The 18,916-nt window shown below is 53.9% G+C and overlaps 1 protein-coding gene across 1 annotated transcript in view; it reads left to right on the plus strand.

Moving 5' to 3' along the window:
- The first annotated feature begins 16,772 nt into the window (after positions 1–16,772).
- VSTM2L (V-set and transmembrane domain containing 2 like) overlaps positions 16,773–18,916 on the plus strand; it is a 42,855-nt gene continuing 40,711 nt past the window's right edge. Inside the window, 1 exon segment of the mRNA NM_001260601.1 lies at positions 16,773–17,100. Coding sequence (NP_001247530.1) covers positions 16,980–17,100 — 121 coding nt within the window. The 5' untranslated portion in view covers positions 16,773–16,979.

Raw genomic sequence — 18,916 nt, forward strand, 5'->3', positions numbered from 1 at the left:
CCCTGGGTAGAGGCGAGGGATGAGGGAGAGAGGGGGTAGAATTCATAGGCTGGTGGATCTGCAGGGGTGCCCAGCACCTTGAGGGGCCAACTCAAGGCTGCCCTTTCTTCTGGGCTCCATGGTCAAGGCCAGGACCCCCAGGCACGAAGCTCCAAGTGGAGCACTCATGAAACCCCAAAACTGGTGACCAGGCCCCTGCCAGACTCTGGGGACAAAGCACCAACCTGTCCCTGATATGGCCAGAGCGTTCATCTCAGAGCTGCAGGCTGGGCTGGGGAAGGCGCTGGTGCTTATTAAACATTGATGCTGCTCCAGGCCCCGTGCACGTTCTCAAAACCCTGCAAGGCTGATGCTGTATCACCATTTTTCAGATTAGGTAATCAAGATTCAGAGAGCTGAACCAGCTTCCCGAGGTCACACAGCTAACAGGGACAGAGAGACTGACCTCTAGAGCGGAGCCTCTGCCTTTCTGAGCTCCAGGCTGTGTGCCGGGTCACGTGGTCCAACCTCAGGCTCCCTCTCTCTAGTACCCCTGCTTACATACTTCCAGCAATGGTGAGCTCACTTCTGCCCGAAGAGGCAGGATAGCTCATTACGGGAGCTTTGTCCTTGTGTGGACCTGGTTTAACTGGTTTAACTCCCTCCAGAGCCACCTCCAGGGCCCCTGCTTTGCCACTCCCCTACCTCCCTCACATGTCAGAACACAGACCCCCAGGGTGAGGAGGAGCCTTGGTGGTCATCCTACCCAACTCTCTCATTCTCCTGGGGAAACTGAGGCTGAGAGGGATACAAAATGCCAGAGGGACATAGCGTGCCAGTGTCACTGATGGGTGGGCCTTCCCTGTGGCTGGAGTGCAGGCATCAGCCTCACTGTGCATCACGTCTCCCCCAGGCTGAAGTTGCTGCTCTCCATTGGCTCATCCATTACTTCCCTCCATTCATTCTGCAAGATTTACTGAGGCCCGACCGCGCACTAGGGCTGGAGAGGACAGAAGGAGAGAAGCAGAAGGATCCCTTGCAGTGCTCACAGCTCAGTCAGGGGTGGGCAGGCAGGATGGCCAGGCCTGCCAAGGAGGACGCCAAGGGCTAGGAGACGCGTGAGAGGGAGAGACAGCCCCTCCAGGAAGCAGCACTGAAGCCAACTCTGGAGGAGATGCGAGGGTATTCCTGGCAGAGGGAACTGTGGTGGGAGGGAGGATGTAACATTCTAGAAACTGCCAGAAGGCCAAGTGGCTGGAAGAGAGGGTGAGGGGGAGCTGGTGGGAGGTGAGGTTACAGAAGGAAGCCCAGATCATCATGGAAGAAGTTGTTTGGATTTTATCCTACGCCATGAGAGAGAGAGTCACTGAGAACTTGTAGCAAGGGAGGGCCGTCGGTTTCGCACCTGTGGAAGAAGATCCTCTGGCTTTGGGAGCAGAACGGACCACAGGGTGTGGGTGTCTGCGCAGAGGGCAGGCAGGAGGTTCCTGCGGTTGCTGAGAGACGGGGCTGCGCACCAAGAAGTGCACAGATGAGAAAGAAGCTCCGGGTTCAATGGGCAGGGCTTGCAGGGATTAGATCTGGGGGTGTGGGTGGGTGATGGATGGGGGTGCCCCTTATGAGATGGGAAAGGTCAGGAATTTGGTTGGGGGCATGTCAGGAGAGGATGTGCAGTAGACGGGGTGGTGCAGGGGTCAGGGCTAAGAGTGAGACATAGCCTTGTGTTCCACTGTGGCTCCAGCTGCTGATGCGCTCACCCAGGTGAACGTGCCTGGTCTGCGGGCCCCTCCCAGCCTGGTGCCACCTTCCCAGGTCAGCGTGGCAGTGTCCCTCTTAAATGGGCAGACGGAACGGAGCAGAGCAGAAGAGACCGCTCCCCTGTTCTGGGCTGTGCACTCCTGTCAGCACCGCCAGGGTCCACATGTCCTGGCCCGGGGCCTCGTTCCCACTGTCAGTGGAGCTGGAGTCCTCCCCAGGGCCCAAGGCCCAGCATCCTCACTCCTCAGACGCCTCCACCCCTGAGCTGGGGCCCAGCGAGAGAACGTCCACCAAATCAGGCCTGCGGCACAGGAAGCCGGGTTCTGATGGGCCTGGCTGGTGGTAGTCACTGCTTCCATTTACCGAGCCGGGTGCTGTAGTAAGTAATGATATTTAACTTGTCCAACAACCCTCTGCAATAAGCACTGTTATTATTCCCATTTTACAGATGAAGCAATAGAGGTTCCGAGAAGGAAGAGGCCCCAGGTCACACAGGCCGGACGAGGCAGTCGGCACCCAAACCTGCATACACTAGAGCGGTCCTCCAGCTGCTTCTTGACAACCAAATGGGCCCTTCCAGCCTCACTGGGGTGGGGGTGAGGAGTGGGAGAGAGCCCCTGCTCGGGGGCCAGTGGGGCCTCACACATCTCATCCAGTGGAGGAGGCAGGAGCGCAGAAGGAAGAAATGGTGACCTTAGGAACTGCCCGGCTGGCTCCTGCTCTGGACACGCCAGGGACCAAGGAGGCACAGGTTTGGTGACTGAATAATGGACGCAGGACATGCTGAGGCCAGGGCCGAGCCGGGGCTCAGAGGACGCACACTGGACCTTTGGCCAGAGGTGGCCTCCTTGGGGACACAGGCTTTCCAGCCTCTTCCCCTGGCCAGCGCTGGGCTTCTAGTTCCATTGGCTGCTAGTGGCACAGGATGGAGGACTGTGATGGAGTGGAGTGGAGCCCCCAGGATCCAGGCCTGTCTCTGCCTAAATTAGGAGACATGTGACCTCAGAAATCCCTGCCCTTCCCTGGGCCCCAGTTACCCTTCCTATACAACAAGGTGGTACATCAAGATGATCCCCAGATTCCTCACAGCTATAGATTATCCGAGACGGAGAGGACAAACAAGTCAGCAGTGAACATTTATTGAGCCTCTACTCTATGCCAGATGCTGAATGCATGCTTCTCATGTGTATCTCATTTAATTTTTACGCAGCTGGCCAGGCACTGTGGCTCATGTCTGTAATCCCAGCAATTTGGGAGGCCAGGGCAAGTGGATTGCTTGAGGCCAGCAGTTCAAGACCAGCCTGGCCAACATGGTGAAACCCCGTCTCTACTAAAAATATAAAAATTAGCCAGGTGTAGTGGTGCGTGCCTGTAATCCCAGCTACTCAGGAGGCGGAGGCAGGAGAATTGCTTGAACCCGGGAGGTGGAGGTTGCAGTGAGCCAAGATCGCAAACTGCGCCCCAGCCTGGACAACAGAGCAAGACACTGTTTCAAAAAAAGAAAAAAAAAAAAAAGGAATAATTTTCATGAAGTAGTAAAATAAGGATCATAATCTTCACTTTAGAGATGAGGAAACTGAGGCTTAGAAAGGATCAGTCACTTAGAAAGGATCCTCAGGATCACGCAGCTGGGATGCAGTGAGGCTGAACTCATGCCCAGCTCTCCCTGGCTTCAGATGAGACCATCCACAGCTCACTGCACACGTGTGTGACTGTGTGTATGCCCAGTCAGAGCTGCACCCTGCAAGGTGTGTGAGGAGTAAGGTTTGGGGGGAAAGGGTGCACCAGAGCATGGGGGAAACAGCGCAGTGAATGTGGGTGGAAGGAAGCAAGACTAAGCAAACGTGCAACTCTGGCCAAGTTTCTTTATCACCTCCAGTCTCACTGTGTCCATCAATAAAATGGGGATAGTCACAGCCCCCACTTCAGGCAGTTTAAATGAGATGATAGAAAGTCATGGGCACCATGTCTGTTTGCCAAATGGGTGTGAAGAGTCTATCTCATCTGCTCTTTGCAACAGCCCTGGGGTTGGAGAAGGGGAGGTGCACACCTCTCAGATGGGGAAACTGAGGCTCAGAGAAGTGAGCTGCACAAGGCCACACGGGGTTGGGATTTAAACCCAGTGGGGAGTTGTCACCACTACCCCACACTAGCAAAGAGCAAATATCAGATAGATTATCAATATCGGATGGACGGATGGATGGGTGAATGGATGGCTAGAAAAATGAAAATGTGCACGCAGTCCCGGGAAATCTCTTCCCGCCAAAGCTGCCTTGGGGCCCTCTACCTGGTTTCTCATGGTGGGAGGGCAGGGTAGGTGGGAGGCCTGCAGCTCCAGGCACCTGGGCCGGTACCAGCTGCTCGCCCACTTCTGCTCCTGGAAGGTCATCGTACCCTGGGCGAGTGAAGAGGCTTGGAAAGCCCCTGACGCTGTGATGCATTCGGGATCACAGCTGGAGATGTTCCCGGATTAGAGGGGAATTTATCCCCTCTGTGAGCTGCTGTGGCATGATTTACAGGCCTTGGCGAGTTCCGTGAAAGACTGGAGCAGGTTCCAGCCATTTAAATATAATTACCCAGCACCTCCATCCAGATTCTGCCAGAAGATCATGAATACAGGGGACCCAGGATGCCCACTGAAGCCTCAGGAAACAGCTCGGCCCCCACCCAGGCCCAGCAATCTGGGTCAATGGGTCAAGCCTGTTCCAACCCCTACCCTTGCCTGAACTTTCACCATTAGTATGTCATTCCTTTGGCTTAATGCCCCAGCCCTGGGTTTAAAGGGCCTTTGCTTCAGTGGGGAGAACATTAACCTGGGTCTCTGAAGACCCATGTTGGAAGCTTTGGACACTTTGGTCAAGTCACTACCCCTGTTCTTCTTGCACCTTAGTGCACTGAGCCGGAAACGCTCCCCGGCGATGAGGAAGCTGCGCCCTCCCATTCTAGAGATGGAGAAGCGGCTGCACGGAGAGGATGCCGCCAGAGGTGACCTGGAACGCAGAGGAAGCAGAGACTGGCTAGGGCTCAGTGTGTCCAGTTCCTAGCCCACACGATGGAGGAAACCGAACTCCAGCATCAGAAGTTGGTCAGTCCGGGCGTGTTGGCTCACACCTGTTATCTGAGCACTTTGGGAGGCTGAGGTGGGAGGATAGCTTGGGCCCAGGAGGTCGAGGCTGCAGTGAGCTATGATCATGCCACTGCACTCCAGCCTGGGTGACAGAGTGAGACCCTGTCTCAAAAAAAAAAAAAAAAAAATGTGACCAGCGTGACCCTTTCCCCTCCACTCAGCTGAGATCTTGGCCCCAAACAATGGCTTTGGAGTCGAAGGGGCCTCCTTGTGGTTAAAAGCTCCAGCTCTGCAGACTGGAGGCTGGGGCCACCTCTGCACCTCTGAGTCTCGGGCTCCTCATGTGTAAAGAGTGGTGTTAGCAGTGCACACTCACAGGGTCACTCTAAGGCTTCAAGGAGAAACATGAGCAAGAGCCCAGCTCAGGGACCAGCCTGCGGCCAATGCAGGAAGCGTGGTTTATGATTTGGAAACAGGAAGATCTGAACTGGGTCCCGGATCTGCCATTTGCCGGCTGTCAGATCTTGGGCACATTTCTGGGCCTCAGTCTCCTCATCTGTAAAATGGAGATTCAAATCCCTACCTGTCAGTGCTGTGAGCACTGAATGAAAAAACAGGTCATGCACTTGGCACGTGGCCTGATACATTTCTAGGCCTTCAGCAAATGATGGCTGCAGCTCATGGCAAAGAGGAAGTAATAACCCCTGCCAGGATGTGCAGTGTCCGGCTTCACGGCTCTGCACAGGGTATGGCAAAGTGATGAGCAAAATCCACGCAGTCTGTCCTCATGAGCCTCTCGGTCCAGTGGAGGAAACCAGCACAAACACGTTTCAGAAATCACATTTGTGTATTCATTCAATAATTATTTCTGGAGCTCCCGCTTGGCGCCAGGACCTCTGCTAGGAAACAAGGAGACACAGCCCTGTTGTCATGGAGTTTACATTGTAGTGAGGACACGGCCAAGAAACAGACATGTAATGTGGCAGAGAAGGGTAAGTGTTGAGGAAAATATAGAAGGGTTAGGGGCTTCAGGGGGATGAGGGCTACATTTTAGATAAGATGGTCCTGGAGCATTTGTGAGGCAAGGAGACGGAGAGGTGATGAATACAGGCCTCACTGTCACGGCAAGTCTTGTGAGGTGTGGTGAGCACCCTGGTCTTGGCCTGAGTGAGGATACCAGCTTTGCAAAGGGAGGTGCCAGGGTGGGAGCCGACCATCTGCCTCGGGATCCCTGCAGCCCAGCTCCAGCATGCAGCATGGCGGGCACTCCAGACCACTTGGAAGGAGAGACTCAAAGAAAATCTAGAAAAGGTACTCTCTGGTGGGGGAGGGGGCTGGGGATGCCCAAGGCACAGACAAGTAACATGGAGGCCTGGTCCCTGTTCTCTGGCTCCAGAGGGTCCACCAAGTCCTGACATGTGGATGTCCCAGGGAGGAAATCGATTTCAGCCCAATGATGATAATGAAGGTGTGTGTGGTAAGAAACAGAGCATCTCCCATGGCCATTGCTCTAATCCAAGAACCTCTTGAAATTGGCTCTTCTATCCCCCATTTTACAAAAGAGGTCGAGATTCAGCCGACTTAGGAGATTTGCCCAAAGCCACAGGGTATGTCCACGGCAGAGCTAGGTCTCAAACCCAGGCCCGGGGCTGCCCTTTCTAAGGGACAGTGCCCTTCAGACTTGGAAGGAGATGCCTCTGGAGGTCTGGGGCTCCCTCTGCTTGGAGCCCCACCCTGCAGGGTGCAGCTGGCCAGAGGAGGAGCCACATCCAACCTTGAGGATACAGCAGAGAACGAGAGTGGTGTTGTTGCCCGTGTAGAGCTTATGGACTAGTAGGGGCGATAGATACTAAACAGCTAGATGCACAACTACTTATTTGATTAAAATTGTGGTCAGGTGCAGTGGTGCATGTTTGTAATCCCAACACTTTGGGAGGCCAAGGTGGGAGGATTGCTTGAGGCTAGGAGTTTGAGTCCAGCCTGGGCAACATAACAAGACTCCATCTCTTAAAAAAATAAAATTAGCTGAATGTGGTGGTGTGTACCTGTGGTCCTAGGAAGCAGAGGCGGGAGGATCATTTGAACCTAGGAGTTAAAGGTTACAGTGAGCTATGATTGAGCCACTGCACTCCAAGGCAGCAGAGTGGCACAGTGAGATCTGGGTGGCAGAGCAAGAGCCTTTTCTTTTCTTTTCTTTTCTTTTCTTTTCTTTTCTTTTCTTTTCTTTTCTTTTCTTTTCTTTTCTTTTCTTTCTTCCTTCCTTCCTTCTTCCTTCCCTCTTTCTCTCTCTGTCTTTCTCTCTTTCTTTCTTCTTTCTTTCTCTCTCTCTTTCTCTCTTTCTCCTTCCTTTCTTCCTTTCCTCTCCCCTCCCCTCCCCTCCCCTCCCCTCCCCTCCCCTCCCCTCCCCTCCCCTCCTCTCCCCTCCTCTCCTCTCCTCTCCTCTCCTTTCCTTTCCTTTCCTTTCACAGTCTTGTTGTCCCCCGTCTGGAGTGCAGTGCAGCAGCTCCATTTCAGCTCACTGCAACCTCTTCCTTCTAGGCTCAAGTGATCCTCCCACTTCAGCCTCCTGAGTAGCTGGGAATACAGGCACATGTCACCATGCTCGACTAATTTTTAAATTGTTTTTTGTAAAATCGAGGCCTCACTATATTGTACAGGTGGGTCTCAAACTCCTGGGCTAAAGCAATCCTCCTGTCTCGGGCTCCCAAAGTGCTAGGATTACAGGCGTGAGCCACTGTGCCTGGCAAGACCCCATCACTTAAAAAAAAAAGTGACTGGGATGATGGCTGTTACTATTGCTGCTGCTGCCGCCACCCTGGCGCTGGGGACCTGCTTCCTTTCTGAAGCTGGAGGAGGCTGGGCAGCCCTCAGAGGCTCCCTTTGCTCTGCAGCAGGAAACCTCAGGAAGACGCTGTCACCCAAGGGGAAAGCAAGGACGAGTAACCCCTGAGGTTGCAGGCTCCCTCGAACAGGCCCAGCTTTACCAGCCACCTCGGCAGGTCCTCCCCAAGCCTAAGGCCCTGTCCTCTGCCTGCCTCCACCTGAGGGCTCTGATGGCAGAAGCTGGGGGCAGTGGACCTTGGTCCCAGCCACTGTGTGACTTCAGCCCAGCCACTTCACTCCCCGAATCTTCGTGGTTTCAGCTGTAAGATGGAATGAACAGTCCCATCCTTGTCACGAGGATTTGGTGAGATAAATCCTGGTGTCTGGCACACAGTAAGTGCTCAATAGATGCTCATCCCCTTCTCCTGTGTGGGGTCCATGGAGACACAAGGCCCAGGCCTCCCTTAGAGGCATCTAGCTCTGTGCTGTCCACTATGGTAGTCATGAGCCACACGGGCCATTGAGCACTGAAAATGTGGCTGTCCAAAATTGAGATGTGCCTTAAGTATAAAATGCACACACCAGATTCTCATGGCTTGGTATGGAAAAAAAGAACATAAAATATCTCCTTAATAATGCTTTATATTGATTATGTGTTGAAGTGATAATATTTTTGATATATTGGGTTACATAAAACAGATTACAAAAGTTCATTTCACCTGATTGTTTTTACGTTTTAAAAATGTGGCTACTAGAAAATTTAAAATTACATAGGTGGCTTGCCTTTTACTTCTGTTGGACAGCATCGGCCTAGCTAATTACTCACAACCATGGAATATTTAGACTGGCATTAACCACGCCATTAAAGTCAGTTCAGGATTTTAAAAACATTCCTACAAGCAGGGCCTTGTAATTGGCAGAGACCCTGCTGTCCCGCGCTGTTTAATAAGCACTTGGTTTGCAGGGTGAAGGGCCCTAGGAGCCCCTCCCGGATGCAATTAATCGCCTTTGATGGGGATTGTCATTATGCTTCTTGCTGGGACAACACAGATACGTGCCACGTGTACTTACTGGCCTTGGTGGAGTGCAGTTTATGGGTTTAGGTTCAAATCTGAGGGCAAAAGCCTGGAGGGATACTATGGGCTGAATGTGTCCCCCAAATTCATATGTGGAAGCCCTAACTCCCAATGTGGCTGTACAGTATTTGGGGTAAGGAAGTAAATAAGGTTAAATGAAGTTGGAAGGGCGGAGCTCTGATCTGATAGGATTAGTATCCTTCTAAGAAGAGACACCAGATAATAGGCCGGGAGCAGTGGCTCAAGCCTGTAATCCCAGCACTTTGGGAGGCTGAGGCGGGCAGATCATTTGAGGTCAGGAGTTCAAGACCAGCCTGGCCAACATGGTGAAACCCCGTCTCTACTAAAAATACAAAAATTAACTGGGTATGGTGGCAGGTGCCTGTAATCCTGGCTACACAGGAGGCTGAGGCAGGAGAATCGCCTGAACCTGAGAGGCAGAGGCTGCAGTGAGCTGAGATCGCACCACTGCACTCCAGCCTGAGCGACAGTGTGAGGCTCTGTCTCTGAATAAATAAATAAATAAGAAGAAGAGACGCCAGAGAGCTCTCCTTCTCTCTTCCCTCTCCCGCCCTCTTCCTCTGCACATACAAAGAAGAGGTCTTGTGAGCACACAGCCAGACAGCAGCCACCCCCAAGCCAGGAGAAGAGGCCTCAGAGTGAAACCTATCTTGCTGGCACCTTCATTTTGGACTTTCTAGCCTCCAGAACGGTGAGAAATAGATTTCTGCTAATTTCTACGTAACCCGTCTGCAGTGTTTTGTTACAGCAGCCTGAGCAGACTGAGACAAAAGGTTCTTTGGGCCTCGGAGAAGTTCCCTCTTTGGGAAGCCACAGAGTTGGATGTTTTTTGAGGAGCTGCTTGGCTGCACAGGTGATGATGGATCCTGTATGACCCCCTCAGGCAAGCGTCACTTGGAAGAAAGACCTCGGCCTAGAGTCAGGAGACCTGTGTCCTTGGCCTGGTTCTGCCGTTCCCTCATTGTGAGATCCTAGGCTTCTCTCCATGTCTTTCTATACCTCAATTCCTCCATCTACACAAAAGGGACGTGATGGTTGATCTTTGATGACCTTCTCTGTTAAAAATTAGAGATGCTGGCTGGGCACAGTGGTTTATGTCTGTAATTCCATTTGCTGTAGGACGCCACGGTGGGAGGATCGCTGGAGGCCGGGAGTTGAAGACCAGCCTGGGCAATATAGTGAGACTCCTATCTCTACAAAATATTTGTCAAATTATCTGGGTGTGGTGGTGCACGCCTGTAGTCCCAGCTACTCGGGGGCTGAGGCAGGAGGACTGCTTGAGCCCAGGAGTTTGAGGCTGTAGTGAACTATGGTAGTGCCTACCACTGCACTCCAGCCCGGGCAGTAGAGTGAGACCCTGTCTTAAACAAATAAATAAAAAAGGTGCTTTACATTTAAATTTTAGGTTTTAGATTATGTCTTCACTCTGTGTGGTCCACTCAGACCGGAATCCAGAAGAAAAATGTCAGGGACACTCCCTAGGACTTCTGACAAAGTCAGGAGCCAGAATGACTGAATTTCCCACCCCCAGGCTGCCCACCCTTCCCCACCACTGCACTGTCCCTGGTTCCTAGCCCTTGGCCCAAGCATGGCTGTCAGCCTAGACAGGGCCTTCCTAGGAGGCTCAGGAGCCCTGCGGGAGGCAGAGTGCAGATAAAGGCTCGGAGTCCATCCAGGTGGAAAACCTGGGTCTGTGTCCATCGTGAACCACATGGGCAGAGGGGCCAGACCTGGGGCTCCTATCATGGGAACATGATGTGACTGTAGAGGCCAGTCAAGGCTCCTGCCCAGCAGTGAGGGGGACGGATAAAGAAATCAGTCATCGGAGGAGAGAAGTTCCCGAGACCGGGGTGGGAGGTCACATATCGGCCTCCTGTGCCCTGTGCCTTCCAGAGGGGAGCTAGGGCAGAGGGGCTTCCTCATTCCAGGAGGCCGGCTGGGCTCAGTTCAAGGAACCCCTGTCCTCCCACCTCTGTTGGAATTCTCACTGCAACCCACTGGATCCCTGCACGAGACACACCTGGGGTGCTTAGTGAACAGGCAGATTCCCAGATACCCACCCCGAAAAGCCAGTCTGAAAGAGAACCCCCAAGGGTGGGGCCTGGGCACAGCCAGCCTCCCCAGAGATTCTCAGGTCCACTAATATCTCATAACTCTGTGTCTAGGCCAATGGTGTTCAATCCTAGCTGTGTACTGCGATCACCTGGGGATTTTTTCTTTAAACCCTGATACCCAGATCTCACCTGAGACCAATTATGTCAGAATCTCTGGGGTGTGCCCTGGGCATCCATATATTTTTAAAGCTCCCCAGTCATCCCAGTGTGGATCCAAGGACTGCCCCAGCTCCAGATCAATTCTAAGAGCCTCAAGACGAACATCTGGGGAAACGGAGAAGTCGTGAGTCTCAGATAAGAGAAATAACTTGCCTGAGGTCACACAAGGAGGTGATGGCAAAGCCCGTCCTGAAACCCAGGCCTCTTTCCTGACCGTGGGCCACTTTCCTCCTGACGCTGCATCTCTTTTTAAAAACCAGAGCCCAGGCAGGCAATGCCCACAGTATTTCACTTTAATAATGTTGGAAACTGGTACAGTCAGGGCCACCACAGTGGTGGGGCGGGAGCCTCGATGGCGATTAGTGGAGCCGTAAGTCTTTCGCTTTATCCAAATCTTGGGCAGTAATTTAGAAAATTTAATTAAAGGGGGAGAAATGGGGACACCTCGCGCTCCCTGCCTCCTGTTATAATGAGTGAAATACACCGGGCTGTAAAAGGAAATGCTGTCTGAGACGCAGCTCCGATGTTTTATTGCCAAGTTTTATTCGCTGATGTAAACGTAATCGCTGGAAACCGGAGCTCTTATTAACACACATATTTTCACACATCCGGGGCCCCTCCTACTCCCCCCTCTCCCTCTGGGCTTGTTCACCCACCTCCTAGGGTCAGCCCTGCTGCTTTCTGGGCATGTCTATGCCAAGCCTGGATTTCCCCACCGGTTTCATACCCTCCCGCGGCAGATAAGACTTTAATAGAATTCCATTGCTCCTCGGAGCTCAGTAATGCATTCTGGAAATTAGGCGGCTACATACTAAAGCCATTGTTCCCCCTTATAAATGGGTTCTCTCAAAGCCAGTGACCATAGGGGCTCTGATAAGCTCTCATGAAGCCTCGCTCCACATGTTATTGGTGTGTTAAAAGGTGCAACTCTAGGCTTACATTGCTCATTGTTAGGGGCTGATACATTTAAGTAGTTTCTCCATGAATCAGGCAGCCTAGGTATTTCCCTCTCTTGGCATTGATAGATGAGCGAAAGGAAGCCATTTAGATGGTGCTATATAGGGCCCCAGCCCACGTGGTGAATGATTTCCAATGCCTGGTTTAATTTATTTTTAAATGAAATTTCTTATTGATTCTGGATTAAAAGGACAAATCTTACGGCTGTTACCACTGACAGAGCCACAGTGCTCAAGTGACACCTCTCAAGGAGGGGAGGGAGGGTGGCCTCTCTGAGTCCAGGGGAGGGTGTGGAGACTTTCCAGGGAGCTTGGCTCAGCGGTAAGGGGCAGTGCAAGATCCCATGCTTAGAGGGAAGTTTAAAAATATCATCTTTCCCAATTGAAATACTTGACATGATGCTCACCTCTGAGCCTCATTTGTGTCATGGAAATAGCGGTGATATTTGCCTCATGGCATCCACACACATGACCACTAGAGGCTTGTTTAGTTGCCTCCAGGGATGGGAGGCTTTCCATCTCCTGCAGCATTCCCAGAATGAAATGAGTGACAGGCGCCACCCACCCCAGTGAATTCCTAGAGACCGTTTCCTGGGCTAGTCTTTGCTTACCTTCTGCCTCCACTAGGCTCTCCACAGTGCCCAGAGATTACACTTGCATTGGGAAGCAGACAAGAGGCACAATTCCACAGGGGAGGAGGAGGGACTAGGATGTGTCCTTTCACATCCAGCCTCTACCCTACCTTACTGTGCAACTTTGTGCAGCTTTCTGAGCTTCATTTCTCCATCCATAAAGGAAGGAAGGGAATAATAGCGACCTCAGGGGTTGTTGCATGAATTATAGGAGATCATGGGTGTGAATGTGATTTGTAAACTGTAAAGTACAGTTTAGGTGCTGCAGGAAATACAAGTGGGGCAGTACAGTATAGTGGGAGGTCCCTGAGCTGGGAGACAGAGGACCTGGATCCAGTTCTGTCATGAGTGGCTGTGTGACTCTGAGACAGTGAATTACTTTCTCTGGGTCTTAGTTTCTTAAGGTGCCAAGAGGGTAGGTTGGAATCAAACATATTATCCCGGCCCGCGGGATAGTCAGTGTAGGCCCTGGAGGAGGGGGTGGGAATTTGGGGAACAAGAGACACGAGAAATGGAGACAAGACAGTGCTCTGATCAAGTCTCGTTTAATGGCGGTAATGCAATGCCTTATATACATTTGGAGGGAAAGGGGTTGGGCTAAGGCGGAAATGACCTCATTGCAGAAGGCGTGGCCAGATAGACGTCATGTTGCGCATGCGCTGTCAGGTAGTCTTTTCGCAGGCGCGGGAAAAATGAATGAAGAAGAAGCGGGAAGAGCGCCATCTTTTAATGGCGGCATTAATACAGGGAAGAAGGTAAATTTAGGGAGAAGGTGTGGGGTGGAAATGAATATAGCTCAGGCGTTTAATCCTTAATTATTATTCGCTATGGCCGGGGCGTGCAGCTCCGGACAACATATGAAATGTTTGATTGGCTCTGGAAACAAACACATCATGGCCTTGCTGTGTCACTTTGAGCAAAACACCTAACCTTTCTGAACCTATGTCTTCATCTGTAGATAACAAGAACACTAGTCAACATGCATCATGTATTCGGTATGTGCTTGGCATTGTTCTAAGTGCTTTCCATGTAGCAACTCATTTAATCCCCACCACCCTGTTGTGAAGGATGTATTATTACCCTTATTTTACAGATGAGAAAATTGAGGCACAGGGAGGCTAAGCAGCTTGTCTAAGGTTACATAGCTACCAAATGGCAGGATTCAAAACACAGAATATGGCTCTAAGAGCCCACACTTCTAACCATACCATCCTACCCTACACGGCCTGGTGGTTCTGAGGATTAAGTGGAATAATGAAAGTTCTTAGGGCCATGCTGGGCATACAGTGATGAGCCAACAGAGGTTTGGGGACTGGAAGAAGGCAGCAGGCATTCCTTCCCATGGGGACTCAGACTGGACCGTGCCCAACTGGGGACTCAGCTAGATAGAGGGGAAGGCATACAAGCACAGGGGAAGTACTGGGAAGGGTAAGGATGTAATGAGGCCAAGGCATGCCAAAGATAGCACAGGATATGTGCAGGAGGTGAGGCTGGGATCCTGAATGCAAACTAGAGAAGTCAGGATTTCTCACATAAACAGGCTGTCAGAGGGTTTTGAGCAGAACCATTACATCATGAGCATTTTCTTCTTCTTTTTTTTTTTTTTTTTTGTTTTTCTTTTTTTTTTTTAGACGAAGTCTCGCTCTGTCACCCAGGCTGGAGTGCAATGGTGTGATCCTGGTTCACTGAAACCTCTGCCTGCTGGGTTCAAGTGATTCTCCTGCCTCAGCCTCCTGAGTAAAGAGCTGGGATTACAGGTGCCCACCACCACGCCCGGTTAATTTTTGTATTTTTAGTAGAGATGGGGTTTCACCATGTTGGTCAGTCTGGTCTTGAACTCCTGACCTTATGATTTGCCCACCTCAGCCTCTCAAAGTGCTGAGATTACAGGCATGAGCCACCACACCCAGCCCATCATGAGCATTTTCAAAGGCGTACAATCCTTGGATGTCTGTCCTTGAAGGAACCTTGACCTTGCTCCAGGCTTCAAAGAGAAAAGATTTCTGAAGGTCAGCCAGTGGGCTAGGGGCACAGCAGCAGCAATTGTGCTGCCATCCCGCCAGACCCCCTTCCTCTGCAGCCCTGAGCAAACTCTCGCTTACTCCTCTTTTAATCTCCTCTCCCTCCCTGTCCCCTTGCCTGTGACTGCTCCCTCCAATCAGTGGTTTAAGAGGAGAAAGCACGGGTTTGAGTCCCAGTTCTGTCACCACAGTCTCCTGGGAAGGCCTCAGGCTGGGGTCGAAGGAGTCCTGGGTTTTAGTCTGGCTAACATGGTGGCTGCTATGTGATCTGGAGGATTTTCAGTTTCCACATCTTTATGACGAAAGCAGTAGTCCGTTTCACTGGGAGCGAGATTCAAGGGAGTTAATGAATGAGAAAACACGTGCATAGAGTCCAAGACGCCTGGCCAGCCCAGGATAACCTAAACACCATCACTATGTGGGAAGAAAGTCAGAAGTGACAGAAACAGGCAAACACGGCCCCTTCCTCCAGGGCATGTGGTCCAGAAGGTGCGGGGGTCGATACCTGGGACCTGTACTCGGTGCTGAACGGAGTGCGGGGCTGTGGATGGGGCTGGAACACAGTGCTTGTAAGTGCGGGACATCGTGGAGGAGGTGTCCTTAGTTTGGAAGAAGCTGGACTGTTGCTGGCTACCACGGGCCCCTTCCGGTGTGCTACTCCCCATAATACCGGAAGGGGTGTGCTGAGACAGAGGGAAGACGGCGAGGGGCTATGTTCCTTGGGCTCTAACCTCATTCTCAAACTTGGGCGCTGTCCACAGGGCTGGACGCGGGGTTCACCTGTGTTCTGGAGTGGGTGGTGGGCTGTCGGAGGGGTTGACCCTGTTCGGCGGGAACGGGGGAGAAAGTCTGAGGGTCTGTTCACGGTGTGAACCCCAGCATCAAAAGGTCAGTTGAAATGCTGTCCACGGTGCCCAAAGGATGGGACCTGGGGACCGGCGCTGTCCTCCTCCATGGTGCTGAAACTGGGAGGACCAGGCTGTGTGAGCAGCGAGGCCTGGGGAAGGGCAAGGGATGAGAGCAGGAGGGACCCCGCTCGGGAGTCAGGGGCCCCGCCCGGCTCGCCGTGGGACCTCAGAGAAGCTAATTACCTGATTTCAGGTGCTTTCTTATCTTTTAAATGGGACCACAGGTCCGCCCTCCTGTCTGTACCGAGGGTCTGTCCCATCAGCCCCAGTAACACGGTTTGGGAAGGAATTGGAGGACCTTGTTGGATTCCTGCTCTTGGGAATGGTGCCCTACCCCCTCCCCTGCCACACTCACACACACATACACCCACGCACACGCGCGCGCTCAAGCGCGCGCACAAGCGCGCGCACACACGCACACACACACCATCGAGGCTCATTGGTCTAGGGAAGGAGCCTACAGTCCAGAAGGGGGCGATCCCATCCACCACATAAGGTCCAGTATCTTCAAGAGCCAGGAGCCGCAACAACTGGCCTGCCTCTCTCCCATTACAAAGACTGGAAAACTGAGTCCCAGAGAGGGGAACACCGACAGTAATAACCACTGAGCTCCTGCCACGTGAGCGGCATTATGCTAGGCGCTTTGCATGCACGATTTCGCAAATCCTCACCAGGACCCCCGCAGACAGCTATTACCCCCATTTCTCAGATGAAGACTTCGAGGTTCAGAGAGGGGTAGACACCTGGACGCGATCACACAGCGAGCCGAGGTCGGCGGCAGAGCTATCACCAGGTTCCCTGTGTCTCAGCCCAGGCTCCCACCCTACCTCGCCCTCACCCCCAGACCCAGGCCCCGCCCTGCCGGTAAAGTTAGGAGCCTCTGAGCGCGCTGGCCTGGCAGCGGGTGCCCTGGCTTTTCTCCCTCTCCCTGCTGGACGGTATTTCTGTGGCTGAAGCCCGTTGGGTCGTGCTTTGCTGGAACTGCGGGAACCCAGTCCCTGGGGTGGCTCTCTCCGCCCCATCCCGGCCCCGCCCCCGCACTCGGGCGGGGGAAAGTTGCGGGTACCGCTTTAAAAATCCCAGCCTGGGCAAAACTTTGATGATAAATCAAGCGGTAGATCCCTCCGCCGCCTGCTCCGGGCGGGAGGAGGGAGGGGAGGAGGGAGCGGAGGAGGGAGGCGGGAGGAGGGAGGAGGGTGCCGCGGCAGCGCGGCGTGGCCTTCCGCGGAAGGGAAGAGTCCCGCAGTCAGAGGCGGACGGCTGGGCGTGCGCTCGCTCCCCGCAGCCGGGGCTGGGCCGGAGCCAGGCGAGGGCTGGGAGCCCGGCCGGGCCGGGGACAGCGGGCGAGGGGCAGCTGCCGGAGCCGGGCAGCCAGGCCGCGCAGGTCAGGGGACGGCGGGTGCGGGGTCTGCGGTCTCCGGGGCCCCGATGTGAGGCGGCGGCGCCCCCGGCCCGAGCGCGCACCATGGGGGCCCCGCTCGCCGTAGCGCTGGGCGCCCTCCACTACCTGGCACTTTTCCTGCAACTCGGCGGCGCCACGCGGCCCGCCGGCCACGCGCCCTGGGACAACCACGTCTCCGGCCACGGTGAGTTCGGTCGCCGCCACCGCGGGCGTCCCTACCAAACCCCACCCCGGGCCGCGCCACTCCAACTTGGCCGCCCCGGGGCTCGAACTGGCGGCAGTCGTGGCGGGAATCCCGGGGCGCCCCCTGCCGGCGCAGTGGACCCGCCCTGGCACCCCGACCCTGTGGAGGAGGGGGCACCCGGGGCGCACCCCCGAACCTACTCCCCCCACACTCGCGCGGATACGCACACCTCTATGGCCACACCGATATGCACAGCCGCGGACACACTCAGACCCACAGTCGCTGCTTTCTCACACTCACAACTCCTACCCTGCACATCTCCACACACCTCAGGTCCCCCTCCTCACTGCAAGCCCTTACACTTATGCCCACTACGCACGCACATCGGGCACTGCGCCGGTGGACTCACTCTGCCAGCTGGCGCACACGCTTCGCCACAACTCTTGCCTGCCCACCTGCAGACACACTGGTGCGCGCGCGCACCCACACAGACACACACATACACACATGAACACAATTTGCTCACCCACTCCTCCCCGCTCATCTGCCTTTACTCTTCGTGGGTTTAACTGCACAGAGGCCCTTGTCCTCTCCCTCTCCGCACCCTCCCCTTATACCACTGGAAAGGTCCTTGGGAGCAGAAGACCCTGTTTCTTGAGAACTGTCACCTGAGGCCACAGCCTCCCTGTTGGGCGGGTGGCACCTGGTGGAAGCCCCTCAGAGCCACCGGAGTAGTTGAGGTTGCTGCTTGCAGCCAGAGGAATGGGAGTGGGAGTGGGAGTGGACGTGGAATGCCGGGTGCTTTTGTCTGCCTCTGGGGGTGGGCAGGAAGCCGCTGCCATCCTTCCATAGGGTCCCCCCATCCTCATCCTCGGCCCTAGAGGACTGAAATGTGGGAAGTCACAACTCCAGCCGCTGTGGGAGCCGGGGAGCAGACAAGCATTCCCAGCACTGGCTGGCTGACTGTCAGAAGCTCCTGCTAGCCCCAAAGGAGCCCAAGTTGGCAGCAGAGTTGGACTGTATGAGCCTGGCAGCTGTGGGGGCTCCCCCTGGCCCCTGTGAGCCTGGCTCTGGGATGGGAGCTTGAGCATATATGAAACCAAAGGAGACCTTTCTTCCATGCAGCCCTTCACTAGACAGACTCCCAGCCCTGTGGGGGAGGCTGCAGCCCCAGTGCTGGGCACTGTGGGCCCAGGGCTGCGGGGAGGTTTGCACAAAGGCCAGATAATTGGATGATTTATTCTGATGGGAGTGAGTGAGGGGTGTGGGGGGGTAGATAATCAGGGAAGGCTTTGCTGGGGTGTGACACATGAGTGGGATTTCTCCAGTGGAGAGGGGGGCTTCAAAGCCATCCTCAGGGTCTCTGCTTTTGGGGAACCATGACTCCCCACCCCCTTCTGCCTCACCATGTTTGGTAGTAACCGCTGTGTGCATCATTTATGTACCCTTCGTACCCCTCACCTGATTTCTACTGACCTGGCTAGAGCGGTGGTAAATAAGGAAAGGGTTCTTTTGATCCTCAACTTACAGATAGGGACACCAAGGCTCAGAGAGATGAAGGAAGTTGCCCAAGGTCACACAGTAAGAGAGTGACTGAGCCAGGACAGGCCCCAGGGTCTGTCGGGCCAAGACAGTGCTTTTTTTCCAGGACATTCATCTCCTTGTCAGATTCCCTCCCATTCTAGGGAAACGGAATTCCTCCCTCTCCACCCCTCCTCTCCTCGCTCTGTTCAGTTCCTTGGCACAGTTGGAACTTTCAGTAGGAGGGATTTTCATGGAAGGGCTTCCCTGAGTTTGCAGTCCCAAGGGGTACAAG

This window comes from Macaca mulatta, chromosome 10 (assembly GCF_049350105.2).
Source record: "Macaca mulatta isolate MMU2019108-1 chromosome 10, T2T-MMU8v2.0, whole genome shotgun sequence".
Classification (NCBI taxonomy): domain Eukaryota; kingdom Metazoa; phylum Chordata; class Mammalia; order Primates; family Cercopithecidae; genus Macaca; species Macaca mulatta.